At 43.8% G+C, this 13,070-nt stretch overlaps 1 protein-coding gene across 16 annotated transcripts in view; it reads right to left on the minus strand.

Annotated features, from left to right (window-relative positions):
- FRMD4A (FERM domain containing 4A) overlaps positions 1-13,070 on the minus strand; it is a 363,743-nt gene that overhangs the window by 44,357 nt on the left and 306,316 nt on the right. For all 16 annotated transcript variants that reach the window (XM_060694938.2, XM_060694939.2, XM_087874356.1 and 13 more), the window contains exons 12-13: positions 10,932-11,008; positions 4,732-4,870 (exon numbers count right to left, since the gene is read on the minus strand). In XM_060694938.2, coding sequence (XP_060550921.1) covers positions 4,732-4,870; positions 10,932-11,008 — 216 coding nt within the window. The remainder of the gene's footprint in view (positions 1-4,731; positions 4,871-10,931; positions 11,009-13,070) is intronic.

The following is a 13,070-nucleotide window of genomic DNA, read 5'->3' on the forward strand; positions in this document are numbered from 1 at the left end:
CCAGTTAGCTTTAAGGAGCCTGGATAGCTCTGCAGACTAAGCACTGTAATTTAACACCAGCTGTCTGCAATTAAAGTAAGTTCGAATCTCACCAGGCTCAAGGTTGACTCAGCCTTCCATCCTTTCTAAGGTAGGTAAATTGAGGACCCAGATTGTGGGGGCAATAAGCTGACTTGATATAAAATATACAAAAGTATGAAGGCTATTGCTTAACGCACTGTAAGCCGCCCTGAGTCTCCGGAGAAGGGCGGCATATAAATCAAATTTAAAAAGAAAAAGAACACTTTTATTTCCTAAAGATAGGAGTCTGAAAATGAACTTCTGAAAGCCAAAAGAGGGGAGGAAAATCCTATATATACATTTACTACAAAAAGAACAAATATCAATGATTTTGAATATATAATTGGCAAAATTAAAACTGCTTTATCAGATATCAGTGACTTCCTATTCTAAATTTAACCCCTACAAGTTCAAGGTAGTCAGTAATAAATAAATACACCAGTAAATTCAAGATATTCATAATTGATTGTCTCTTGAGTCTGAAATCGCCAGTTATAAATTCATTCGCTATAAATAAAAATTTATTTGTGACCGTTACTTAGGTTCTTTGTTACAGTAAAAGTTCTCATTCCTCTGAATTACTACTGAAAAAAAAATATCGGTGGTGCTATCAGAGATTTATTTCGCTTGGGCTAAACAAACATCAGGACTGCTATTATTTTTTAAACAATGGCCAAGCTTCTTATAAAGGAGAAATCCAAAGACTGGAATTTCAGATGTCGGAGGAAGAGGTTTATGAGCCTGTAGGTCATTGTGATTTGATTGTTAATTTAAAGCACTGTTTCCATAAATGAGCTTTAAGTCCAGACATACTTTGACCGTCACTTGGGAAAAAAAGAATTAGGGTTTCCTGCTTGAACAGGGGGTTGGACTAGAAGACCTCTAAGGTCCCTTCCGACTCTGTTATTCTGGAAATCCACTGAACGTTTTTCAGCCCACCCGTAAGCCGAGGTGCTGCATTTCCAAAAGACATTTTCTAAATAATTTTGGAGACACAGGCCACCCTGCTGAATTCATTTGGCTGCATTTCTTTTTTTTTTTTTTAAAAAGAAACTCAAGAAGTTTTCGAACTCCCAGAGGAGTGCCAAGAAGATCCATCAAACCGCAAGGGCAAGGCCACCTCTGAAGGAAAGGAACATCGCTCAGAGTCATGGTGTTGAGCCAACACTTGCTGATTTTCTTTCTGAAACAAGACAGAAGCAAAATCTGCAGGATCTCCACGGCAGGGAAGGAGGGGGGGGGTCTCAGCCCAGAGTCCCGTAAAATTAAACACGATGCTTCAGCAGCGGGGAAAAACCAGGTTCACCGCAAAGGTAAACACTCATTTTGTTTAGAAGACTCTCAAGTACGGAGATCCTGACATAAACAGGATTAGCCAAACAATTTACAAGATTCAGAGGCGATGCCGGCTTACATTTCCCGTGCGGGTATGAACATGAAGCCCTGAAGAGTGATTAAACTTCTCTTTAAATCTTTGCTTAGAGCAAAAAAGAAACAGAGAAGGCTCCATAACACTCAAGGTTTATGGAATTTCTCAGTCGTTCAGGACATGGTTGTCCCAAAGGTGCTTTTTCAAAGGTGTTTTTCCTTGAAGAGGTTTCGCTTTTCCTCCGAGAAGCTTCTTCAATTTCATCCATCCGCCGCCATTCACTCCGAACTGAAGAAGCTTCTCAGAGGAGGAGCGAAACCTCTTCAAGGAAAAACACAGAAAGTCCAGCTGCCTTTTGAAAAAAAGTACCCTTGGGACACCATAACAGCATGCCGTAATATTCAGAACTCCTATAGAAAGGAACGACAGTTGATCTAAGGGCTAACCATGATTTGTGAGCATTCATCCCATCAGGGTAAATGGCCTGAAGGTTGCTTGTTCCTCTAGAGCAGAGGTCTTCAAACTTGGCAGCTTTAAGACTTGTGGACTTCAACTCCCAGAATTCTCCAGCCAGCTATGCAACAAGTCTTAAAGCTGCTGTTGTGGCCCACCAGCGGCCTGCGCGGATTGTGGCTGATCCTGACGACGAGAAGGCTGGTGTGGTGTCGCACCAGCAGTCTGTGCAGCCGGGGCTCGAGTCGGACAGCGAGGAGGCTGAAGAAGATGTGGTGCCAGAGGCAGAGATTCAGCCAGGGCCTTCAGATCCTCCAGAGGCTCCTTCAAGTGAAGAGAGTGAAGTGGAGGAGCCTCTTCTCAATACACGAGCACGCAGGGCTGCCAAAAGGCAGGAGTGGTTACTCAGGAGGAGGAGGTCTCCTCGAGAGTAAGGCTTGGGGCTAATTGGCCACTCCCTTAGCCTATTTAAGTTTGCACACAGCTGGCAAACGTTGCAGGAAACAACGTGTGTTCGTCCGGTCGTTCATTGAGCATTTGAGAGTGAATTTTCCTTGGAAACCTGGTTTCTGGTCTAATTGCCAACTATTGTAAGCCTTTATGTAATCTTTGGAATTTCTGGCAGGCTGTTAAGGACATTTTTAGTCATAGCCTGCATTTGAAAAAGACTGTGTTTGTAGTAAACGGAGTTGTTCCAAGTTTTGTGTGTGCTACATTTCTTGGGTTCCGTAGCTGGGGCACAACAGCTGCCAAGTTTGAAGCCCTCTGCTCCAGGTGATTGCAAACTATTTGTGGTTTGTTTTGAGGTAGCGGCGAGGTTCAAGCGATGTTTTTCCAGTTAGGATAAGGCAGAAAAGGAACTTGTTTCTCAAAAATTTCAAAACAAACCCTAGATGGACGGTGTACAGGAAAATCCTGAAGTGCCTTTCTGGTTAACATGAGCTGAACTGCCTGTGTTGTCTGAAGATGATTTAAAAAGAGAGGAATCCGTGCATGAAAGAGAAGGAAAAGATCAGTGGTGGGTTCCTCCCGGTTCGGTCTGGTTCGGCCGAGCTGGTAGCGGTGACGATATGACGTCACCGAACCGGTTCTCCCCCCCGCCCTCCCACGTTATTCTTTCTTTTATTTGGTCCCACCCCCAATCTATTGCTGCCTCCTGAGTCCCAGCTGATGACTAGAGGGAAAAAAACTGTTTAAACTCTTGCCGCGGGGCTTCAAAGGGCCGCCCTACAGCTGATCAGTCTTAAAAGCAAACGAATGAGTCGGGTCGTAAGTGCGAGGACTTGGTCGTAAGTGCGAGGACTTTCCAGAAATGACCCTGATCAGCTAGCCACGCCCACCTAGTCACATGACCTCCAAGCCACACCCACAAAATAAGCCACGCCCACAGAACCAGTAGTAAAAAAATTTAGAACCCACCACTGGAAAAGATGTTTCTGCAGAAGCATTAAGTTGACTCAATTCATCTGAATGCAAAACCCAGATAAAATTTCTTGGGAATAGATAGTTTCCTTGACTTGCTATCTGACTCAAAGCCAAAATTCCCTATTATCAAATGTAATAGGAAATCCTGAAGCTGGCCTATCAGAAGAGCTACCTTGGGCACAGTACACAACCATGAAATTTCCCCATAAACCATGATTACTGAATCTGTGGATGATTTTAACTTGTTTTTATGGAAATTGTCCCTTTTCTTCATTGGAACTATGAGTGCTATTGACCACTGGACTCCTGCAATACCAAGAAACGTTACTTCTAGTACCCATTGACTTACAAAGGACAGATTAGACAATTTGATCCAATTCATGGCCTGGAAAGGTCCAATTCGTAGATTGAAGAGATCACCACATTCTGCAAACCACGGTTCCCTACGCGTTTCTCCCTCTCAGAGAACCTGCAGACCCTTGGCTACAAATCAAAACACCCAAGAGTTGAGGAGAACAGATTTCAACCGTATGTGGAAGTTCACCCCGGTTCTGATGACTCATGAGTTACGTAAAAAGGAACCGCAGAATAGCCATAAAAATCACAAAACCGAGTCTCACTTTGGCCATGTCACGCGAGGGGAATTCGCTGGAGAAAGCAATTATGTTGGGAAGAGGAAGCGGTCAAAGGAAACCAGGCCATCAAAGAGCATGGTTGGCTGGACCCCATCGAAGGCAACACCAGCCCGAACATAGAACAACTCAAACAAGTGGTGCAAGATTGGAAGATGTGGGGAAACCTAGCTTATAGAATCACCAAGAGTTGAACATGATTGAATGGATAACCACCACCTCCTCCTCCTCCTCCTCCTCATCATCATCATCACCAAAGAACAACTCAAAGAAATGGTGCAAGATTGGAAGATGTGGAGAAACCTAGCCCATAGAATCACCAAGAGTTGAACATGATTAAATGGCTAACCTCCTCCTCCTCCTCCTCCTCCTCCTCCTCCTCCTCCTCCTCCTCCTCCTCCTCCTCCTCCTCCTCATCATCATCATCATCATCCTCATCATCACCAAAGAACAACTCAAAGAAATGGTGCAAGATTGGAAGATGTGGAGAAACCTAGCTCATAGAATCACCAAGAGTTGAACATGATTGAATGGACAACATCATCATCAGAACATCCATGTTAGACCACCGTATCCAAAAACCAGAAGGAATGGAATCACACTTTTTCAGACTAAAACTTCTATGAAAAGGAAGAAGCATTCATGAATGCCTTTTATTCCTCCGAAGAGGTCCTTCTACATCCGTCCTTTTCTCCTCATTCCATTTTCTTCCAAGGACGTCTGGTTGGAAGAAGGTCTACACAGAAGTCTACACTGAACCGTTCTCTTCCCTCGGCCGCTTACGGTCCTTACCTTGCTCTGCTTCCTGTCCAGGTAAAACTGGTGTTGACTGATGGCCATAGCCCAGATGGACTTGATCAAGGCAGGACAGGCATACCAAGTGTGCACAGCAATTCCACTATGTCCGAAAGTCCTCCTGGTCACTGATGCCCTAGAAGGACAGAAGAAGAGCAGAGTCAACGGAGAAAGGGACCCATGAGACTTTCTTATGGTAGGACAGCGTTCCCCAAACTTTCCGTGTTGGAGGCCCCGTACGGGGAGGGGTGGATTTGTGTGAGGAGCAGGCGTGTCACGAGTGTGAGTTGGGCTGTGCGAGGGTGTGCCCGCTGGTTTTACACACACGCGTGCTCTGGTCTGCCACTCAGGCGGCCCGTTTGCAAATAGGCCATGATCAGGTAGTGGGATGCCGGCCCAAAGGATGGGTTGCCCTGCTGTAGGGCATCTAATGACTTAGGACCATTTTTCACACTTACGACCGTTGTAGTATCCACCCGTGGTGACATGATAAAAAATTCAGACGCTCGGCAACTGACTCGTATTTATGACAATCGCAGTGTGTCCCCGGGGTCACGTGACCCCCTTTTGCGACCTTCTGACAACCAAACTCAGAACGGGGAAGCCAAATTCACTTAACAACCATGTGACTGACTTAACCATTGCAGGGATTCACTTAACAACGGTGGCAAGGAAGGTCGTAAAATGAGGCAAAATTCACTTCACAGCTGCTTCATTCAGCAACAGAAATTTTAGGCTCAAATTGTGCTCGTAAATTGAGGATTAACCATATTAAACTTTTTTTAAAAATAATTTTATTTATACTTTTTCCTTTAACATCCATAAATGCTTGGTGAAGAGTGTATTGTCTGGGTCAATATACTTTATACACAGTTCTACTAATAACAATATTATTTAAATATGCATAATCATAATCTTTCAACTTCTAATGTCTGTGTATATATAGTAATTGTAACGCATTCTATTATCTATATAGATAAAAACGAAAACCACTCACACCGTAATCACAAAATCTCCAGAATCGTAAAGCCTACAAACTTGAAATTTGCCATGTATGTTCCTCTTGGCTTCTAGATGTTCACTAAGAAAGAATTTTTTGAAATGACCATCAGAGCGTTAGTATTTCCTATATTATTATTAACACGCTCTGATGCTAAGGAGTTCTACTCCCCCTCCTCACCTCAAAAGAAATCTGTTCCAAATGCAAAACACAAGCAGAGTAGAGGAGTTTCACTTTCAGTTTTACTTTCACAGCAGGAAGCAGCTTTACTACAGAACACTTGAGCTAAGCCACGGCCAGCCTCCTTCCTGTCTCCTTCTTGCTCACCCAGCAAATACTGTTTGTGTTTCCAAACACCCCACAACTCTCTCACACACTGACAGGATGCTAGCCAGATGAATCCCGATGGATGCTGAGGGCTAGGACATTCTACTCCCCCTCCCACTCTGTTCCAACTGCCAGTTGCATTATATTAACACACTCAAGATGCTACGGAGTTACACATTCTACATTCAGTTTCAGGCTGCAAGTGTCGATTTATCAAGACTGAGCACATAGTTTCGTAGCAGAGCACGGGCGTCCAACTAGTATGTCAATAATGCTTAATACTATTTCCCCCATTTCTGCTTTCTACTTCTACCTATTAAACTTTAAAGGCATTCATTTCCCCTGTGAGTTTGCTCTCAGATCCTTCTGGCTCTCTTCTAAGTCTTTCATGCATCTCGGTGGAAATACTTTGCTACAGATAATTTTAAAAACAGACCTAAAACCAGCATGGTTGCAATTGCTTGGCTTCCAACTCCGGAGCCATTGAGCAATTCCATCTTAAAATACCATCCCTTTTGGCTAAAAGCCTAGAATCTGAAATACGTTCCTGCTGGATCCAGATTTCCTAATTGGCAGTTACACCCTGGCTAATCTCTTTTTTTTCCTTTTTTTTTTTTAATTATTGGATGAATTACATCAACACATTCTATGTTGATATTAATCTAATCTGGTATCCTTAAATAGCAAGGCAGAAATTTAAAATTCTGCAGAATTAAATGCCTTCCTGAACACAGAATATGGATATTTTTTCCCTCCCTTGGATCATTGAAATAATATGGAAAATTCCAAGATTCTAAGTTGGCTACGTTTTTGGTTATTATTGTGGTAGCCGAATTAAGGTGTTGCATTCCCACAAAAGGAAATATTTTTGATCTGAATATTTAACATTGTGAAGTTTGCCAAGCTCGGAAATTCCTTTTGCTGGTAAATATCCAAATATTTTCCCAAATAATACCCTTGAAATGGAAGGAAATACTTGCTCAAGGCATTCCTACGTAGCTATCATAAACTCCAAAAATTTTAATTTCCCAATGTGGATGCTGTAAGGGATAAATTTCTAATAGCGTGTGATATAAATTTGTCTGAAATTTATTGATTGATTGATTGATTGGTTCGATTTATACGCCGCCCTTCTCCGGAGACTCAGGGCGGCTTCCAATGCTTTTAAGCAATAGCCTTCATACTTTTGTATATACCTGCTTAGTAGGGCTTTCCCCCCCCCCCCAGCGGTGTTCTTTTTTATACAAAGTCAGCTTATTGCCCCCACAATCCGGGTCCTCATTTTACCTACCTCGGAAGGATGGAAGGCTGAGTCAACCTTGAGCCTGGTGAGATTTGAACTCGCAGTAATTGCAGGCAGCTGGTGTCACTTAACAGCACTTTAGTCTGCTGCACCACCGAGGCTCTTTTTAGAATAACAGAGTTGGAAGGGACTTTAGAGGACTTCTAGTCCAACCCCCTGCATAGACAAGGAAACCCTAAACCATTTCAGACAAATTCTAAAATGTAGAAATTGAAAAAGTTGAGGAACTTTTTGTGACGGTCAGGGGCAGCTGAAAGTGTATCTTTTCCTTTATCCAGGTCGTCCTCAACTTACAACAGCTCATTTAGTGACCATTAAGAAGTTACAACGGCACTGAAAAAAAAAAGGGATGTCTGGCTGTTTTTCACACTTACGACCGTTGCAGTATCCCCCACGCTCACATGATCAAAATTCAGATGCTTGGCAAGTGACTCACATTTATGACGGTCGCAAGTCTCTTGATGGGGGGGGTCACGTGATTCCCCCTTTTGCGACCTTCCGACAAACAAAGTCAATGGGGAAGCCAGAGTCACTTAACAACCGTGTGACTCACTTAACAAATGTGGCAAGAAAAGTCGTAAAACGAGGCAAAATACACTTAATTATCTCACTTAACAACAGAAATTTTGGGCTCATAATTCGTCGTATGACTGGTAATTTGATGGATTTAATTTAATTTAATTTAATTTATCGAATTTCTATGCCGCCCAACTCCCAAGGGACTCTGGGTGGCTTACAGCAAAAAATAATACAACAAAGAACATAGCATTGTTCTTTGCATTAATGAGCATTTATTTGCATATTCTTTTTCTCCATCAATGTGGACAATAAGTTTGATTTAATTCCTGCATACCGTAATTCTCTTTTAAAAGTCAGTTCATATCCATGAACCGGAGCGAACCGGTAGAATTTCACCCCTGGCCCAATCTCACTTGACAAAAGCCTCGCTTAGCAACAGAAGTTTTGGGCTCAATTGTGGTAGTAAGTCAAGGACTAACCTGCAATCTACTAGGAAGACAATAGGTAAGCGAGAGCTATTCAAGCACGGCTAGCCAAGCAGGAATAAATCAGTTTATTCCTTCTGTGGGAGAGCACCCGAAATATCTCGAGAGTTCTTGGCCGGATTCCGAAATCAAGAAACCCCCCCACCCCCAAAAGTCAAAAGCAAATCCTCTCGTTTGCCCAAAATCCCAGACGGACAGGCCTGGGTCATCGCGGGGAGCCGAGTTTGCAGAAACTCCCTTCGTCCTTTCTCTACGCTTATTCATTTCACCGGGATTGCACACAGGAATGTTTCCCCCGTGGACTCTGGCCAAACTCAACATTTTGAAGGAACAGAGAGTTTAGTCATAACGAGAGTATAATTAAAAGTGCACCGGATCTACAACAATTGCTTCTCCCTGAGTTTTAATCCCCAGCCTGTTGCAGAAACGTGGGGCAGCCCCACACACCGATATTCAGAACACACAGACTACATCCCCAGTTCACACAAGCAGCTGTGAAACGCATTATAAATTGACAACCGGCAAGGAATGCACAGCCACACAAAAGACCCTTAATCACGACTCTTTCTTTGGGCTGAAAAACAACAGAAAACGTTCGGGATGCCAACAGTTTCACAGATTTTCAGAAGAGGAGATTTTCTGCTTATGAACCAGTTTGCACAAAGGTGGATATCTGTAGTATAAACCAGGGGTCTCCAACCTTGGCAACTTTAAGACTTGTGGACTTCAACTCCCAGAGTTCCTCAGCCAGCAAAGTTGCCAAGGTTGGAGACCCCTGGTATAAGTGGCTACTCAAAGTGGTAGGTGGAGACCATGGAATCCTTGACTTACAAACACTCATTTAGTGACCGTTCCAAATTACAACAGCCCTGGGGAAAAAAAGGAACCCATGATCGTTTTTCAGACTTACGACCAATGCAGCGTCCTTTGTGATCAAAATTCAGACCCTTGGCAAGTGACTCATACTTATGACTGCTGCAATGTCCTGTGATCCCCTTCTGCAAGCATCTGACCAGCAAAGTCAATGGGGAAAAGCTGGATTCACTTAACAACCTTGTGTCACTCGCTTAACAACGGCAGTGGCTCGCTGAACCACTGCAGCCGGAAGGACGTAAAATGGGACACAAAGCTCACTAAACTTGTCTCGTTGAAGGACAGAAATTTGGGGCTCAACTGTTAAAGTAGTATTTAGCTGCCAGCTGCCTGCAATTACTGCGAGTTCAATTCTCACCAGGCTCAAGGTTGACTCAGCCTTCCATCCTTCCGAGGTAGGTAAAATGAGGACCCGGATTGTAGGGGCAATAAGCTGACTTTGTATAAAATAGAACACCGCTTAGGGGCCCCCAAAAAGCCCCCCTAAGCAGATATATACAAAAGTATGAAGGCTATTGCTTAAAAGCATTGTAAGCCACCTTGAGTCTCCGGAGAAGGGCGGCATATAAATCAAACTAATAAAATAATAAATAAATAAACTGGTAAACCGAGGACTACCTTGTAACAATTTGAGAGAAAGTGCAAAGAGTAAAACAGAGACTGCAAAAAAATAAAATAAAATAAAATAAAATAAAATAAAATAAAATAAAATAAAATAAAATAAAATAAAATAAAATCCCATATGCATTTTTATTGCATTATCTAATTTTGCCGGCCAAGAGTGGAGTGACTGTTCATGTTCTCTGGACAAAAATTAAGCCCTGATGAAGAATAAAAGCTAGCACAGATATAAAAGGGCATGATATAATAACAACAGCACACATGCTAAATAATAGCAATTAAATTAAAGATAAAGGGCAGATGGCTTACAATAATAATGCTTCCACATCACCATTACTGTTGTAGGCAATACATTCAAAATGCAATTTTTTAAAAAAATCCATACTGGGTGGAAACCATGGGATTGAAGTCACTTGTGGAAAATTACCAGTTGTGTGTGGTTTTTTTTTAACGCATGTAGGGTGTCACAACTGTGAGAACTAAACCCCCTCTGGGCCATTGCTTCAGCGAGCCAAACGATTCCACAATTGCAGCAGGGGGCATAAAATGATCTCGCTTAAAGGCTTACATCCGTCCCCATTCTCTGAGCTAGCCCGGGATTACCACCCTGCAGGCTTTTGTCCCGGAATAAACCCCGAATCACGCCAGCAATTGCCAAAAGATGAGAGAGAGAGAGAGAGAGAGAGAGAGAGAGAGAGAGAGAGAGAGAGAGAGAGAGAGAGATGGCTTTGAACTAACGTCCATTTGCAAGCGGGCGCCCGCGGGCCACGCTGCCTGGGGCTCCTCGAGGTGGGTGGGCTGCCCCCCCACGGACCCCGAAATTCTTCCCTTCCCCGCCGCCCTCCTTCTCCTTCTCGGGCTGCACCGCTAAACCTCTTCCCTTCGTGGTTGATTTGTCGGGTGGGACGGCGAGGAAGAGGCGGGAAAAAAAAGAGCCCCCTCCCCGCAAACCCCAATTCCCACGCGTGAAATGCAAAACGCTCCCATCCCTGCGTGGGTGGTTGAGCCGGGCGCCCCCCCCCTCCTGCTGCCTGCCTGCCGCCCCGTCTCCTCCCCACCTTCGCCTTACCTGCGTGGGTCATGCACCTCCACGGAGAACTTCTTCTCGCGGAAATAGAGGTTCTCCAGCTGGCGCCATTGGAAGATCTGCCGGGCGAGAGAGAGAGAGAGAGAAGCGGGGCTGAGCGGGGGCCGCCCTGGTCCTGCCCTGCGCTGCGGGGCCGCCCCTTGGCTGGGGGGAGCCTGGTTCCCACGCGGGGCCGGTGGGCGGACGAGCCGGCGCTGCTTCCCCGCCTTCCTTGGCAGCGCTTCGGGCTCTTTTCCTCCCAGCGAGCAAAGGAGCTGCTGGCTTCGTTCCTCCTTTGCTCCAGTTTCAGGGACCGGACAGCTCCGGATCTGGCGCCCCGCGCGGGAGATTCCCACGGGGAAGGGAATGGAAACCAGCCTTTCCTCCCCGCGTGGAAGAGCCCCATTCCGGATTATTTTTTACAACAACAACAATAATAATAAATAATAAATAATAAAAATAAATAATAATAAATAAATAAATAAATAAATAAATAATAATAATAATAATAATAATAATAATAATAATAATAATAATAATAATAATAATAATAATAATAATAATAATAATTTTATTTCTATACCGCCCTTCTCCCGAAGGACTCAGGGCGGTGTACAGCCAATTTAAAAACACAAGACACAACAATAATTAAAAATTAAAATAGATTTGGCCGATTTAAAACCCTAAAAATTAAAATACCCCAATTTAAAATTATTATATTGACAGCCCAGCCTGGCGGAACAACAGGGTCTTCAGTGCGCAGTGGAACACCCGGAGGTCGGAGATCTTGCGTATTAAAAAAAATAATACAAAAATTTCCCCCCCATGTTCCCCCCACCCTATCCCCCCCTCCCCCCCCAGACTTCCCAGCGCAAAATACAAGGTATTTCATATAATCAATCATAAACTAGATTAATCTACTTATCCTCGAAGTACTAACTCCCTCCCTGAAACCTTAACTCCACTATAGATAACCAAATACTTCTAATAGTAACATTCATGCATAAGCTATTTGATATTTTCTTGTCTGATACTTATTTTGAATATAATCAATCCATCTTCTCCATTCCAATACGTATCTTTCTTGCGTGTGGTCCTTTAAGTCCACTGAGATTTTCACCATTTCTGCTAGGTTTGTTACCGATTCCGAATTTTGAAGGACAAGGAATCAAGCATTTGTCTCGACTGTCTAACTCTAACCCTTGTCTGAAATGGTACTATAGGGTCCAGTGGTGAAATCCTAATTTTTTTTACTACCTGTTCTGTGGGTGTGGCTTGGTGGGCGTGGCAGGAAAAGGATACTGCAAAATCCCCATTCCCTCCCCACCCCAGGGGAAGGATACTGCAAAATCCCCATTCCCTCCCCACTCTGGGGCCAGCCAGAGGTGGTATTTGCCAGTTCTCCGAACTGCTCAAAATTTCCACTACCAGTTCTCCAGAACCTGTCAGAACCTGCTGGATTTCACCCCTAATAGGGTCTCCTTCAGCAGAGGGGGTGGACTAGAAGATCTCCAAGGTCCCTTCCACTCTCTTTCTGATTTGAAATTCATGGGGTATGGAAGCACCTTCCAGCCCACTCTAAAAAGGCAAGAATGAATAACTCCGGCTGCACTTTCTCCTCCAGCCTTTGGCATCCATCCGTTAAATCCTTTCTTTTCTCAAAGCTGAAATCATGCCTAGTTTAGGGAAGAGTTAAAGGTGGCATTCCAAGCCACCTCCTCTGTTAAAGGTAAAGGTTCCCCTCACACGTATGGGCTAGTCGTTCCCGACTCTAGGGGGCAGTGCTCATCTCCATTTCAAAGCCAAAGAGCCAGCGCTGTCCGAAGACGTCTCCGTGGTCATGTGGCCGGCATGACAAATAATTCCCTCAACACTGTCAAACTATTTACTAAGTCTGCACTACTATTAATCTTCTCATCGTTCCCACCACCCATCACCTTCCACTTATGACTGTATGACTTTAAATTTGTTGCTTGTATCATTTGTACCCTATGACTATCATTAAGTGTTGTACCTTATGATTCTTGACGAACGTATCTTTTCTTTTATGTACACTGAGAGCGTATGCACCAAAGACAAATTCCTTGTGTGTCCAATCACACTTGGCCAATAAAGAATTCTATTCTATTCTATTCTATTCTA

Source organism: Pantherophis guttatus, chromosome 7, assembly GCF_059756535.1.
Source record: "Pantherophis guttatus breed Tessera chromosome 7, ASM5975653v1, whole genome shotgun sequence".
Lineage (NCBI taxonomy): Eukaryota > Metazoa > Chordata > Lepidosauria > Squamata > Colubridae > Pantherophis > Pantherophis guttatus.